Source organism: Cynoglossus semilaevis, chromosome 11 (assembly GCF_000523025.1).
Source record: "Cynoglossus semilaevis isolate Cse_v1.0 chromosome 11, Cse_v1.0, whole genome shotgun sequence".
NCBI classification, from domain to species: Eukaryota; Metazoa; Chordata; class Actinopteri; order Pleuronectiformes; family Cynoglossidae; genus Cynoglossus; species Cynoglossus semilaevis.
In genome coordinates this window covers 7,587,514-7,602,888 of record NC_024317.1, presented here as the reverse complement: position 1 = coordinate 7,602,888, position 15,375 = coordinate 7,587,514, and the positions used below count along the sequence as shown (strand labels likewise).

Genomic DNA, 15,375 nt, shown 5'->3' with positions numbered 1-15,375 from the left:
AACACATTGCTTTTTGTGTATTATGTGAATTGAAATATTTTTAAATTGCTATTAATTATTTAAAAAAAAAACAGAACAGTGTTTAGTTTGAAAGGTGTAATAGGTTTTAGAAAAAATTAACAACAGATTGATCGTAGATGACAACGAATTCACTTCAAATGAACAAGGCTCAACTCAAGGCCTTAGCATGTGACTTCATTGTGAAAATAAAGGTCTTCATCCATTTCTTAGATAGTCTATGGAGAATCCACAAAACTCAAGGCACACAGGCTCAGTGAATGTTTTTTTTTTTTTGCAAATAAAAATACTAAGGTTTGACATCAACATTTTTAAAAACATGTCGTGCTGTTTTGATGATCCAGAACTTTCAAGATTCTTATAGTGGATGTGAGTGTCATGAAGGCCTCCCAGTATATTATTGTCTGTCAGTCTGCCTGTCACATTGCTACAAAAGTTAAATATCAAACTGACATTTCAGGAAAATAAAACACAGACGTTGACCACAAATATTTGATAATATCTACAGCCCTGCTCTGAAACAGACAACACATTAATAATAATTAAAAACAAACAGGCCTGCAGTGGGAAAACTATACTAACAACTATGGTTGAGCAGCAGAGAATATTAAGTCATGACACGTCCTTTAGATTTACAGTTGCTCTCGTTCTAATGCAGTTCCCTGATATTAGAGAACACTCCCTTGACCATTCAGTCTCTCGTGTCCAGATAAAAAAATTAAAATCCTGCAAAAATCACAATCTTCAGCATTGCTCGTCTTTTCTTGCGTCTCATTGACTTTGGCACACGGTGGAGCTGCTCTTGGACCCAGCCGCTGCCTTCTTACGCCTCTTGTTGAGTAAGGGGTTACTGGAGGTGTCCAGATCCTTAATCTTTACTTGGTCGTAGTCCACACGCATGGTAGCCAAAGCACTGGTCATTTCTTCCTGTGAGAGACAAGGCAGAAGGAAAAGGTTGGTTTGTGGATAGCTCTTGAAAAACATTAAACATTTTTTAAACTCTATTTTTAGACAACAGCCTAATTAAGACTAACCTGTGTGACAACAAGGGCAAATTAAATACTGTAATTAGTGCAGCTCTGACTTTTAATGAGGGCCACAAAAAAAAGGCTACTGCTGCAGGATAGGGCCTGGAGAGTTGATGCTAACAGCAACAGCGAGAGCCTCCAAAGACACAGATGAAACCTTCAATTTCAAATAAAAAAAAGTTCTTTCATAAATTAAATGGCTGTAGGGGGCTTAAATGAGTTTGTAGTTTGCTATGCTTGCTTTAAATCAATAGACTCTTTCTGTGTCAATATATTCAAACAAAAACAGAGGTCAGCAGGTCAGCTCGGAATGTTTTGAGATAACATTTGGAGATGCACTGAAGCCACACTGGACAGGCTAGTTCTTAGAACACTGTTTTGTGTGTTGTGTTCTAAAGGGCGGGGGGTCAATGTAGGAATGCCAAAATGAGTGATTGTTGTTCACCACCGCACAGTAATTCACCTAATGGAGCCGAGAAAACAATAAAGGAGCAAAGGTCGGAGATAAAAAAAAACTGGTAATCAAACGTACTCTAGTTTCTGTAGAAGAAACACATCAGGTTTGAGAACTGATTCTAACAGACGCCCTGAGGTCATAAAGCCATTAAAACTCTCCCCTATACGTGGAGGCTGGAGGTCGTCTCGGGGTCATATTTAGTATAACAACAGCGCGCTCTCGTCTTCCTACAGGTTACTTTGTGACTCTTTAGATATGGCTGTTCTTGACGATTGCCCACTACAGAAAGAAACACAAGTCGTCTCTTGTGTCCATATCAATGTGGACAGGGTTCTTTACAAACTTTCTCAACATCAGATTCATTTGTCCAGATGCTGTGAAGGAATGTGTTTCTCCACTCATGGAGTGAGCGATAACCACAGTCTGACCTGAAACAATCAAACTGTTCATTTTCTTAGTTCACAGCACTTCGACGGATATGGTAGAAAGTTTGTAATGAAAATCTGGCTCAACACTTAACGAGATTTGACACCTGCTCCCCCTAGTGGTCACAAATAATAGTATATTTCAATAGGTAATAGCTGTACCGCTTACTGCTCTTGACACTGGTATGATTAATGGTGATGTACTGTGAAACAATACAACCAGATATTTGATTGTACAAGTTTTTATCCATGTTCATTCTTTTCAATAAATTAACATAAACTTTATTTGTCCACAAGGGGGGTAACATTTTTGTCAGATTGGAAAGGTTTTGGACAGGGTTGATAATTACATTAAAAATAAAATAAGTCAATATAATACTAAAGTTGAAGATGAGTTTTTGTTCAGTCATTTGGCAGAGTTTCTAACTTAAAGGCTGCCTGTATGTCAGCCTGTATGGGTGTCTGTAAGTATTTGTTTTGGTGTCTAAAAATGATTGTTAATGTCTGGTTAACGTGGGTGAAGCCTAATGTCATACATTAGACTGAGACAAGCGGTTAGGCTTTTAGGTTTACGTTTCAGTTTCCAAAAAAACAAGAAAATATAGTTAAACAGAAAGTGTAATGTGGACATGCGACCACAGAGAGTCAGTGTTGTGCTGCTTTTGACCTTGACATCCTCCCACATCTCTCTGTCTTCAGTCAGGACTCGGGTAGTGTGAAGTGGGGTTGAAGGAACCACTATGGATTGCTGCAAAAGAAGGAAAACACCCGTGGAATTATATAAATAGTTAAGCAAAAACCCAGTAGTAAACAAAACAACAACATGTTTGGACTTAACAAATCTTTACATTAATCCAGGGGTGGTTCATGAACTGGGCGATGGTCATTCTCTGATTAGGGTCAGTCTTCAGTAACTGGTGAATCAGATCTTTGGCTGAGAGAGTAAAGAAAAGAAAAAACAAGGGTCATGACATCATTGTAAAGATGGGTTAAACTGTCCCTGTTCTCAGGGAAAGTCCTCCCAATGTGAGAAGCTTTAAGGGTTTAAGACAGAAGAGTGACATAAGCCAGAAGGGGAAGTCAAAAAAATCCAAGATAGCTAAAAAACGTCTCTAGTCACACAAAAAACAAAACAACAAAGCTATTTCACTTAATATCCTCTAACCACATCTTAAAAACTTCAGCATAATTTTGTTTTGATCTGGAAATATATATAATTTATATAAATATAATATACTATTGCTAACTTTCACAACACCAGTGCCAAAGAAAGAGATGCTCAATAGGGCTAAATTCTCAGTTATCTCAGTTAAAACTTTCCCACTCTGTACAAATTTCCTGTGTACATCTTTTCATCTGTGCAAATTGGGTTTTCCCTAAGTCGTTTGCGTCAACATTTACCTAAGGGCAAAGAGCCACATGAGGCCCCTGAGCCAGAGGTTGGGCATAGTTGGTATTGCCAGTCATGTAACTCTAAATTAAAACAAATAGTCTCACAGACATTCATTAATAAATAGTTTAATGCAAACAGAAAACTGGAAATGTGTGTGTTTATTTCCTGTAACTAAGTCATTGACAGTCAATCCTGTGTTTGTTTGTTGTGTTGCGCTCAGGTCCCAGGTGGCTGCTGTGACATCTGTGAAAATGAAAATGAAACATCCTTTTCAAGTCGGTAACTCTAGAAAAACACCGGTAGATGAGTCAGCACCGACCATGGAATTCACAGCTAAAACATCTGTTTCTATTTGAGAATTTCTGTCAACGCAAACATATGGGACAAGAGCATCATGATGGTTAACTCACTTCCTGTTTTCGACTCGACAAACATGACGGTTAGGTGATGTCCACACTTAGAAACTATGTCACTGAGCATTTTGATACCTTTTTTCTTTCATTTTCCAAGTGACAAATTGAATTGGAGAGATATTAACAGTGGAATGATACGATTCATGTTGGACTTCTGTTTGTCTGAGAACAACAAAATATCAGTGTAACTAAAACTTTTTGTAATGGTTTGTAAAGTTTTGACCTGCAACTACTCAACATCACAGACATTAAGGTTTGTCCTTTAGTGTCCAGACATTGTTGCTTCTGTCACATTGATCTTATCTGAATATAATCTTCTTGCCGTTTCCAAACACGGAAATGAAAAATGACCATAAGAAGATTCTTACCTTCATGTGACACTTCAGACCACTCTGGTTTGGGAAACTCATACTGGCCCATTCGGATTCTCCTCTTCATTCCCGGTGAAATAGCCTGACCCGTGTTGGAGTAAAATGGCGGAAAGCCACACAACCTGCAGAGTTAGCATAATCCCAGTTTAGGATGAACTGATGGAACTGATGATTTGTACATCCTCCTGCCCAACGACAAACAGTACTCACAAGATGTAGGTGATGACACCTAGGGACCACATGTCACATGACATGTCATATTTTTCTGGACCCAAAACTTCGGGGGCTTAACGGTACCACACACAGACAGGAGGAGAGAGGGCGATTAGATTCACCACACTTATACAGTACATAGAGAAATACAATTGCTTGCTTTTTCACTATTGAAATGTTGTAACTGTAGTGTCAGGTTTTATGGTTTTATAGTGAATTGTTGTAACTGTAGTGTCAGGTTTTATGGTTTTATGGCCTAATACATTATAGTAAAGAGTTGTTCATCCTGTTTTATATTCCAAGTAGAGTATAGTGTATAGTACAGTGAAGTATGATATAAAGTCATATACAAATGTATTTATAGCATATACTGTATTGTCTTTTTTTACTTGTATACTTAGTATATATATTATAACTTTTGGATAAAGAGTATATGCTGTATTGCATTGTACAAAAAGTGGTATTTTGCAGCATTAGTATAGTATAGCATACCTTAATATAGAAAGGTATTAAGCAGAAATTTAAATCCTATCTTTTACAAATTGAAGTAGACAAAGTGTAGCACAGTCTAGCGTTGGGACCGTACCATAAAACATACTATGGCATAGAATATTATAGTATGGTATAGGGTTAATATACCAAATGTGCATGTAGCATTACAGCATATGTCGTAGGTATACAAGTGGTATATGATAGTGAAGTAAAATTATGTAGTATTGTATGACTTGTATTGTACATGGCTTTCCATAATGAGTTTGATTGTCAGTATTGGTATAGTATGAATATACATATAGAACACTATCAAATAAATGTGTACAGTACAGTACAGTTGAATGCAGTATAATATAGTACTATGACGTATACATATTTTTCCCCTGGAGTATGTAAAGTACTTGAACACTAAGTGGTAAAATGTGTTTCAGCTGACAGGCAGTAACTCACCCACGTAGTAGGGGGTATAGCAGGGCGTCTGCAGAGGGTTGTGTAACGTGGTCTCTTTGGCAAAGCCAAAGTCTGTCAGTTTGAGAATGGCGTTTCTTTCTTTCGTGGTGTACAGCAGGTTCTCTGGCTGGAGAGGGAGGCACACAGTAAACATACACCACAACAGGAACTCTTGTTACTTTTTGGTTAGGGATGTGACGACCATCTTTTCACACCTTGATGTCTCTGTGGGCGATGTTCATGTCGTGGAGAAATTTAATGGCTGTGCCGATGTCCCTCATAATCTCAGATGCCTCTGGGAACAAAACAGACAAACAGAATCTCTCAAACCAGAAGCAGTTCCAGTGTCACACAGCAAGAGAACAGCCCTCCGTGATACTGTCACTGTTTTATCCAGTATTGTCAAAGTCATCCAGTCTGCAGCCACTCCCTCATCTGTATTCACCTTTCTCAGTGAAGGCCTGGTCTCCTCTGGCCTGGATTCGACTGAACAGCTCTCCTCCCTCCATGCTGAACACAAAAAGTCTTTCATTAAATAAGTATTCATAGAAAGCTTTTGTCCAAATATGTGCAAAGTCAAAATCATGCTTTTTTTCTATTATCAAAAAATACCTAGAGGGCCCAAAGACAACAACTTCATAACAACAGCTCATATAATGTTTTTTTTTTTTTTTACAAAATTACAAATATTCTGTGTAATGTAGTACATTGTGGTATAGTGTAGTATAATATTGCAAGATACAGAATATTATGGCTCAGCATAGTATAGTGAAAAACTATGGAGAATAGTTCAGTATAGTTCCATATAAAATCAACGTATAGTACAATTTAATATTGCAGAATCAAGCATTGACCAAGGAGCTACAACATGTGGCTCCTGAGCTGACTGAGGCTCTTTGGCCTCTTTGCTTCCTGCAATGGACCAATTTTAAGATTACATAAAAATGGGGCTGAAATTATTTTTTTTAATTTTGTTTTTTACAAATATCAATGTTAAAACCAATTTATCTTTTTTTTTTGAACAGAAACTCTGTGTTCTCTGGGAAACATCTGAACTTAAACTGAATTTGTGACAGAGGAAGAGACGTGAGTGTGACTATGAGTTACTGTCTCCCCTTTTGACTCACTCACACAGGAAGCAACACACACACACACACACACACCCACACACACACACACAGGCTCACATATGTTGACACTTAGTCCAAATAAAAATTCCATTGAAAATTCATTTCTATTGTGTAAACGTCACAGTTTCACTGTTTTTGTGTTGCATGTTAAAACAAGGCACATTAACGGTATGTCCACTTTTTCTTTTTCTTTGGTAACTAGCATATCTTAAATAGATAATAATTTTAAACACTAAAGACTACAAATTTCATCTAATCTGACCACAACAACAACAAAAAAAAAACCAAGAAACCCCATAAAACTGATACTGATTTTCTCTCTGATCCCTAGAAAAGAAGAAAAAAATAGCTTTAACCTTAGCCTTAGCAGGTAGATGTCCTCACTCCAAGTGAACATGTCTGTCATAAGTTTGTTCTCAGTTCATGGGACAGCTGAGTCACACACTTTTTAATTAAAGAGTCATATAATTTATTTAATGATCAATGTTAAATATGTTTATAGACAAATGGGTGAACAGTTTATGTTTATGCTGTTTGTGCTCTGTTATGATGTTTTACTGAAGGGAACTGTGATTCCTACCATTCCATGATGATTAGCAGGCATTTCTTCCCATGATGCATGTTTTCATAGAGGTTCAGGATTTTGACGATGTAAGGTCCGACTGAGACTCGCCAGTGAAGCTCCACTTCCCGCCTCGCTTTAGGACTGTCGTACAGAATCTGGGAGACAAAAAAACAAAAAAAAGAGAGTGAGGTTTGAGATTTCCACAACAGAATTTTAGCATTTTAGCTAGCTTAAAATAAAGTAAAATTTCTGATTAAGTAAGAATTTATGAAGTTTATGATAAGGACAGGAAACAGGAACAAATGGAACAAATGGACAGGAACAAATGTGTGTGTAATATAGGAGCAAATGCTATAAATAGCTAATTAAATTAGCCCTAAATAAGTGAAATTAACTTTAGAGAACATTGTTCCTTTGTGTTTCTTTATTTGTTTGAGTTTGTTTGACTTGTTCATGACGTCCACTTTATACAGAACACACACCCTGTGTTGTTCTTAAAAAGATAATTTTGCATTTGATACAAGCAGATGTCACAGGTCTCCATGGACATGTTTGAATCTCCTGGTGACACGTCTACTGCAATGTGCTCACACAGTGGCCTCTGACACACACGGCAGGTGGGAACCTTCACATAGCACATGCTTCCAGTCATGGTGTATTTTGGGATTTGGTGTGACAGTGACAGACTGGTCCTCTGCTGATGCATCACATGCACATGTATAAACACACAGCACACATAAAGCATTTCCACGGACCCTTAGCCAAACTTCAACTTTTACAATCATATTCCTAATCCTAATCCTTACACCTAAACTCACTTTATATCACTGGGGACCTGCAATATGTCCCCGCTACTGTGAGAGTATCTATACCAGGAACACACACACAGGCATGTGCACAGGTTTTAGCCAGACCAGGCCAAAGGGGTCTATTCCCGCAGACAGAGTGTTCCTGACTGATCTGCCTGTACTTTTGATCTGTTTTTGGCCACGGCTAGATGAAGAGAAGAATCTGCAGCTGGAGACTTTTATGGCAAAGACAGGGGGGAAAAAAGAACAAATACAAATACACCTGTACACCTACATGAACAGTATCAAAGAATATCCTCAGTTTAAGTGAACGTCTTGTCTAATCAAATAAATTGACCGATTGATTTCCTTTGTCATTTTAACTTTAACTTTTAACTCCTTTACCAAATTACAGATTTAACTTTCTGTTGCAATTTAAAGAAATAAATAAATAATGTGAGTGCGAGTGCAAAATGAAAGGATGCGTTAATTTTCAGAACTGTCCAAATGTCCTCGACACTCTCTGACTCTTTTCTCTCAGAGACGATTTGTGTCACAGTTCATCTAAAAGGGATGAGGAAGTGAGAACTCACAGCCAAGTGGGTGTTGAAAGTAGAAGTTGAGGGTTTCCGTTGACTACTTCTCTGACCCACTCACACCACTGCCTGAACCCTTTTCCACTCTACAACAATTATTGAATCTGATGCCTCTGTGAGAAGCAGGAGATTGTGAGGTCACTGTCATTTGTACAGCAGCTTTACTGCTTGGATCAGAGTCAGTGTTAACAGTAACATGACAATAATGAAAGAATGATAGAAACAGTGAAAAGAAGCAGATTTTTCTGAGCAGTTTCTTTATGACCAAACATTTATCATGGTCACTTCCTGGCTTCACAGTAGACAAATGGATATTCACCCTGGTTTTAACATCTGAGTCAGCTGTTTAGCTGTTTAAAAAAAAAAAAGTAAAAAAATGTACTTTTTTACTTTTTGGACATTTGTGTAACTTTTTTATACCAAAGTCCATTCACGAAAGCTGGAATTTGTTTAAGAGCACAGAGGAGTTATGGAACAATTTCTGCCTCCATCAGCAAGTTTTCATGTGTTACAGTGCGACTCCAACATCAGACATTCAGCATGTTTTTCTGTTATTGACAAAAACCAACATAGTGTCTAAACAGCCAGGTTTACAGAGAGAATGAACGTCTGGTCTCAAGCCTGGACGTAACCTTATTAGACTAGTACCATTCGTCATCGTAGCACTTCAACTTGTTTGAGCTATCTCTTCAACACACCTCCTCTGTTAGCATTCACAGTTTCACAGAGAACTGAAAACACGTTCTCACTTCCTGTTTCCCAAAATGTTGATGTATTTGTAGGCATGTCAACATTTGGGCATTGGTTTGTACAACCATTATCACAACACATGATGTGGTGACAGCTGTGTGAGTACTGCACTGTACTTTACTGTACTATACTGTACTGTACTGTATGTATTTAATCAGATCCTATTAAACATGGGAAACACTGCAGTGTCTTTAAAACAGTGACACAACAATTTAATTAATTAATAATTAAATAAACAACTCTATGATTTTTTTTTAGCAAATATTAAACAGGGATTGGCTTTAATCTTGTGGCGGACTTTGGAATTTAAGAACATCCGACACTAAAACCATACCACGCACACACGCACCCTCACAAACACTAACTCTCTTTTATCTTGGTTAAACAGCGCACACGCTCCTCATAAAGTTGACATCAAAGTGTCATAATGAGCCAAACAGTTAATCAATAACCAATAGTAAGAAGCACCAGTGTATTCCAGTCTCAATTAAAGACTTGGTCAGCATTGATTCACAGATTTGTTAAATGTATGTGTTCGTTTTAAAATATAAAGGAGTCACAGAAATGCAGGTCAACTTGGAATGAGTTCTGCTCGAGGTAAATATTTTGTGGGTTTAACGGGGTTAAATGGTTTGCTATTGTAAAAAAAAAAACATGTTCCCGTCATAAAAAGTTAAGAAATACTTTTTATAGAATACCGCAAAGCATTTATCTCTTTCTGAATGCCGATGATCAGCCAATAAAAAAGACAAGATTGCTCAACCCAAAAGTGATGCATGCCATTAAGATACCTTCTCCAGGAAGATAATAAGCTCCAGTTGCATAAAAGTTTCTCTGGGATTCAGTACAGATTAACTTCAGTTTCACTTCACAACTAGCTGCCTTTATTTTATTTTATTTTATTTTATTAAATTAACTCCATACAATTATAGACTAAGAATGTTCATTTAGGTCTGTGTGTGTGAGACATCTCAGATGTGTCGCTGACATTTACAAAGACGTCTACAAAGGTGAGCAAATACAGTGAAAGTCAGACCTCTGAATGCAAGCTTTTGTTCAGCACACAGACCTGTGGATTGGACAGCAAAGGTAGGGGACATTCAGAACAAGACAAACTAAAAAAAAAAAAAAACTTCAAAGAATGGTGTAGTTTCTTGTGTGTGTAACACTTCCCCTTTACACAGTAAACGTCTGGCGGCACCAACGCAAAAAGGGGAATAACTGAATTAGCACAGCTGACACAAGGCTCGTATTTCCGGATCTAAAACTAAAACTAAGGTTTCTAAAATTTTATTAAGCAGTTCCACAACACACTGACAACGGAGCTGGAGAGCACTGTTGCCTTCATCACTGAATTCAGAACATTTTATTATGATTTCAAATATTAGGAAGTCTTTTTTTCTTTACAAACTCTGGTGTGGTAAAGTAAGTGCTTTATGAAGTGTGGTTTCTCACTCAGACAAGAGTATGATGGGTGTAAGGATCAAATCTGGGAATTTAATCAAGATTTTCTAATAATCCTTCAATCATCATTGAATTTATCACTTTGCTGTATTTATTTATTGCTTTTTTCTGCTTTTTAGACATTGTTAACTCCTTTATAGCTATTCCAGGTGCCCTAGATCAGTGGTACCCAACCCCCGGGCCACGGACCGGCACCAGTCACATGTTTTACCTACATCCACTACCTTCTTAAAAGATCTGCTCCGCAACACATAAAACATTACCCCAGCACTTCAGCCTCTGCTACTTCTAGAACCTATTCATAACTGACCATTGGTCCACATGCATCCCAGAGCCAACCTCAGAGTGGCCCGGTCTAAGGAAACTGACCGAATCCCAATTGGCGCGTAATCAGAAAAATCCTACAGATGTCAGAGCNNNNTAACCTCTGTAGCCTAGCAACGTACAACCCACAATGCATCCCTTGTATGTCTTGAAGTATCAGTCCCTCTCAAAAAAAAAAAAAGAAACATTTTGGAAATGAAAATGATTAGTTTCACCCATCATGGACCAACAAATGCAACATACACACCTGGCTTTGGCGCCAACTCCAGGCTACAAGCCAATGTGTTTAATTAACAAAGAGTGTGTAGGGATATGGTCAACATCAATGTTGTTCATCATATTGATATGTTTTGGTCCAAAGTTACTTCCTGTTTGTCAAACTGATTGACAATCGATGAAAATGAAGAAATTAAGAAAAGGACAATTTGAACTGATGAAAACTCATCTGTATGAGTTAATGCATATTTTTTGTCTGATGTGACAGGTGCTGTTAGAGAATTCATATCAAATCTGTCTTTCTCTGTTTCTCCCTTGTTGCAGTTTTTAAATCTGATGACTGTTATCGAGTTGCACTTATTGGATTGCTCCCCTGCAGCTCTGTTGCAAAGTGGATTAAACATCTATCCATCCATTATGTTCAGCACTCAGAGCCACACTTAATTAAAAAGCCAAAACCAACTCATACCCCGACTCCCAGTGCTCCACCACATCAAACATTCCTGATTATTTCCTGTTGCTTTCCATTTGTCTCAGTATTAAACACAGGGATCGGATTCTACATTAGCTTGAATGATAATAAAGTAGAACAAACAAAAACAACCCTATGGGGTCCACTTTAAAAAACCTCCAACCAGCTGTTTTTTTTTGTGAGCTCACATTCACATGAAAGCCAACAAGAACACTGGAAAAAGGACGAAACTAAACACTTAAGTGTGATCGAGCGTTTCCCTTGTCATGATGAAGCAGGTTTGTAGGAGACTTCAGAGTGCATTCAGAGTGTTTGGGTCACGCTGACCCTCCATAAAAGCTTTTTACTGTGACTGGGTGCCCCACGGACAAGTACGAAGTCCATCACTGGGATACATATAGTGACGAACAACCATTTACCCGCATTTATTAACACTGAACACTTAACTTGTGGTGTGGCAAAAAGCACCCTCGGGCTAAACTAGCCAAAATAGGTTGGGAACCAATGATAGAAAACCAAGAAAACCTCAGCAGATTGTGGTTTGGGAACAAAACAAGCACTCTGATTGGCTGAGGATATAGCCAATAAGGCACAGTGAATAGGCAGCATTAGAAAAAAACAGATATTGAAATTTGACTAAACTTTGACCATTGAAGACAATCATGCTACGATGCTAACGTAAAACCCCAAAGGAAACTAATTATATAATCTATATTCATTTTCCTGTACTAATACCGCATGTCCCTGCTGTGTCAATATTTATTGTGCTTCGTTGAGATAGCGTTGGTTACATGTTTAATTATTATGTGTGACTTATCACTCTAAAGTCATATTCTCTGTACACATCACAACACCACATGTCATATAACAGCTGTGTTTAACTCATAAATCTTTGCCATTAGTCAATAACTGCTGTACACTCCACTGTGCCTGGAAATGTGTCTGTGAAAGACCAGTACCCTCATGCTTTAAAGCACTGTTTCCCAAAGACTGGGTCGCGACCCTCAAGTGGGTCTGGGAATAGAGAGTAGGCCTACGCGGTGGCGATTGCGGTCATGAAAATAATCCTCATTAATGTTCAATAAGGGACAAGCACACATTTATTTGGTGAGTTACGAAAAATGTCTATTGACTTTGGTCGTGAAGGTTTGTGACTTTTAAAATATGGGTCCCCAGAAAAAAAGTTTGGGAAACACTGCTCTAAAGTACTTCAGTATTGAAAGTAAAGTATGAACTCTTTTGAAAGGTTTTTTTCCCTAAATATTTCTGGAGCATCTTTCCCTGGTTGACCCTGCTCTGGTATGGCATTAAACATAATGTTTAATCTCTCCCTTGAGTTTAGCCATTGTAACAACTATCATCATTATCTATCTCTGTCCCTCTTCTCCATCCACAGCTGCTGTTAGCTTTGTCAGCTCACGTCCAGATGGATTACTAAGACACAATTAATCTTTCACTATCAACTTGTGAAGACAGGTGGGACGGCCCAACAACCTGTGTCGATCTTTGTAGACGGAGCACATGTGTCAGAACCTCAGCTATTTCCAGGATGAGGTGTCAGTGTCCACAGTGAAGCAGCGTGTCGCAGTTTACAGACGGGAAACCATGCAACCTGTAACGTTCATCTGATCCAGAGTAAGATTAAACTTCCTGGAAGAACAACTGGTGCTCGGCACGTGTCGGACATGTGAGCATGATGTATAAAGTACATGGTACACAGCAACAGATACATCCCAAACACCGAAAACCTCCTGACTGAAGACAACTTCACAACAGCTTCCTGATACTAACATTTTTCAAGCTTAACTTTATCCACGTGACACCAGAACTTTCCAGGCCAAGACCGTTTTATCGCCTGAACAGTCCTTGCAATATCTGCTCAACATCCTCCTTGCAGGACAAGTCACCAGTTTCAGCTGTTTTTTGAGAAAAACAGGCGACCACAGACATAAACACTCTGTAATACTGTAAATGTCTCTCACTGTATAGCTTTCTCTGACTCGCTCGTCTTCTTCAGAAGAGTCACTTGATATCACTGTCCTTTCAGCTGTTTTTACAACAGAATTATGACAAGTTATTTCTTTAAAAAAAAACAAAGATCAAAATTGAGGTTTCGTGGTCCTTGCAGTCAGTTATGTGTGTGTATGTGTCGCTGATCAATTGACGTCAGTCATTTGTGATAATTTAGATTATTTAACAATGGATTTTTAATGGGATAAGTCATGGCTTTGTTTTGAAGTGTGTCAAGTCATTGTTATTTTATACAACATAAATTCTGTATAATACTACAATGCTAAAAGCTAGTACAAAAATTTAAAAGTAGCTCAATAATTAAAACATTTTTAAAAAAACCTTAAAATTAAAAACAAATTTAATAAAATTATTATTGACATATAGTCACAGTCCAAGTGTGGGAAGTACGTGGTCTGGAAATTGCCCCCCAGCCAGGAGTTTGAGGCCAATATGCTAGTACATTTTAAAAACCTTCAAATTAAAAACAACCAGGAGCCAGGAGTTTGAGGCCAATATGCTAGTATCTGCGAATTGTGGAACAGGGCATTCAAATGTGTAATTAGCACCACCTACAGACCAGGAGAGGGGAGTAACAAGCTTGAAAATGTATAAGTGAAAAAACTACATTACATTCCTTTAACAATTTTTGGTTGTGTTCGCGATGTTTTATAGCTGAATATTTAAAAAAAATAGTTTTGACATTTTATTACAGAGGAGGTCTGTTTTGATAAACCCATCACTGTGAATTCTCCTAAAATATCAGGTGTGAAACGGTGTTTATCTGTGTGTCGGGTGTCTGCTGTACCTTCAGTGCGCACTTCTGTCCTGTCTTCTTATTGAAGCACTCCAGTACTTTGCCGTTGATCCCTAAACCCAGAACTTGACTTGAAATTTTATAATCGTCCGTCACTGCGTTACGCTTAATTTCCAGTTTGGGATGAACAGGCATGGGGAAGTGAGTGGGCTCAGAGTCCGGGTCTTCCTCGTCAACTGTGGGAACGTCAGACTGCGGTTCTTTTTCAGCGGCGGCAGCGGCGGTTGGAGAGTCCGGCTCTGGCTCAGCCTTCGGCGCTCGCTCCTTCCCGTTTCCATTCTGTAGCATTGTCACACACAGAGAGACAGAGACAGAGAGAGAGACACTCGCGGTGACCTAGAGTGAGCAGCGGTTCTCGGCAAAAGAGTGAGTAATTGTTCCAAGTGCTGCGATGACCGGTCACTGCGTAAAAAACGCCGAGAATCTTCTAGCGCGGATGTCAGTTCTGAGCGCCAACGTACCTCCAAACTGTGGCTAAATGTATACAACCGACTTTTTAAAGCTTTACGCTTTTTCAGGGAATAAATTAAAAAGTGTTACACACAAGGACGGCAGAATAAATACAGTCCAGTCAAGTTAATGTGCTGCTGAAGCTCCGCTCATCGTAGTTTCCTGGCTGTAGTCATGACACATTAGGCTGCGTTCACATGGCTATTCACTGTCACTTTCCACAGAAGCGCCACCTCCTCCAGTCATTCATCTCAAATGGCACAAAGAAGCCGTCTTAAAGGAGCAGGTCGTAAAGTTCCACTAATGAAGCAGGAAGACGTTTGGTCAGACAAGTGAAAAAAAAACTTATTTTAAGGAGAAAAATCCACAATATCAAAGAGGAAATGCAGGAAAAATGTCATTTAAATTGCAATACATAGAACTTTGAATTCCACGTACAGATAATAACACTAAAGAGAGGATTTTTAAAAACATTGTTTATAGACATGCAACCACTTAGATATAGGCCACTGGAAAATATTAGCCTGATCGAA

At 38.4% G+C, this 15,375-nt stretch overlaps 1 protein-coding gene across 2 annotated transcripts; it reads right to left on the bottom strand.

Moving 5' to 3' along the window:
• Positions 1-81: 81 nt before the first annotated feature.
• mapkapk3 (MAPK activated protein kinase 3) lies at positions 82-15,096 on the bottom strand. Of its 2 annotated transcripts, XM_008320305.3 has the most exons (10): positions 14,384-15,078; positions 6,971-7,110; positions 5,706-5,770; positions 5,476-5,555; positions 5,261-5,387; positions 4,316-4,391; positions 4,103-4,227; positions 2,777-2,862; positions 2,596-2,676; positions 82-945 (listed from the first exon to the last, which is right to left on the bottom strand). In XM_008320305.3, exons 1-10 carry the CDS (start codon positions 14,678-14,680, stop codon positions 790-792), a joined length of 1,233 nt encoding a protein of 410 aa, XP_008318527.1. In that variant the 5' UTR covers positions 14,681-15,078; the 3' UTR covers positions 82-789. The 2 variants fall into 2 exon arrangements, with proteins under 2 accessions (XP_008318527.1, XP_024915619.1); XM_025059851.1 differs by lacking the exons at positions 82-945; positions 2,596-2,676; positions 2,777-2,862 and adding an exon at positions 2,869-3,564 and having other exon boundaries at positions 14,384-15,096.
• Between the last annotated feature and the right edge of the window lie 279 nt (positions 15,097-15,375).

What these genes read in the sequence shown, in the direction of transcription:
- mapkapk3 (XM_008320305.3), bottom strand. Translation starts at nt 14,680, where the DNA reads ATGCTACAGAATGGAAACGGGAAGGAGCGAGCGCCGAAGGCTGAGCCA. An exon ending in GGTGTCATCACCTACATCTT is followed by an intron (nt 4,228 to 4,315) that starts GTGAGTACTGTT and finishes CTAACTCTGCAG; the next exon opens with GTTGTGTGGCTTTCCGCCAT. An exon ending in GTCTGAAGTGTCACATGAAG is followed by an intron (nt 2,863 to 4,102) that starts GTAAGAATCTTC and finishes TTACTCTCTCAG; the next exon opens with CCAAAGATCTGATTCACCAG.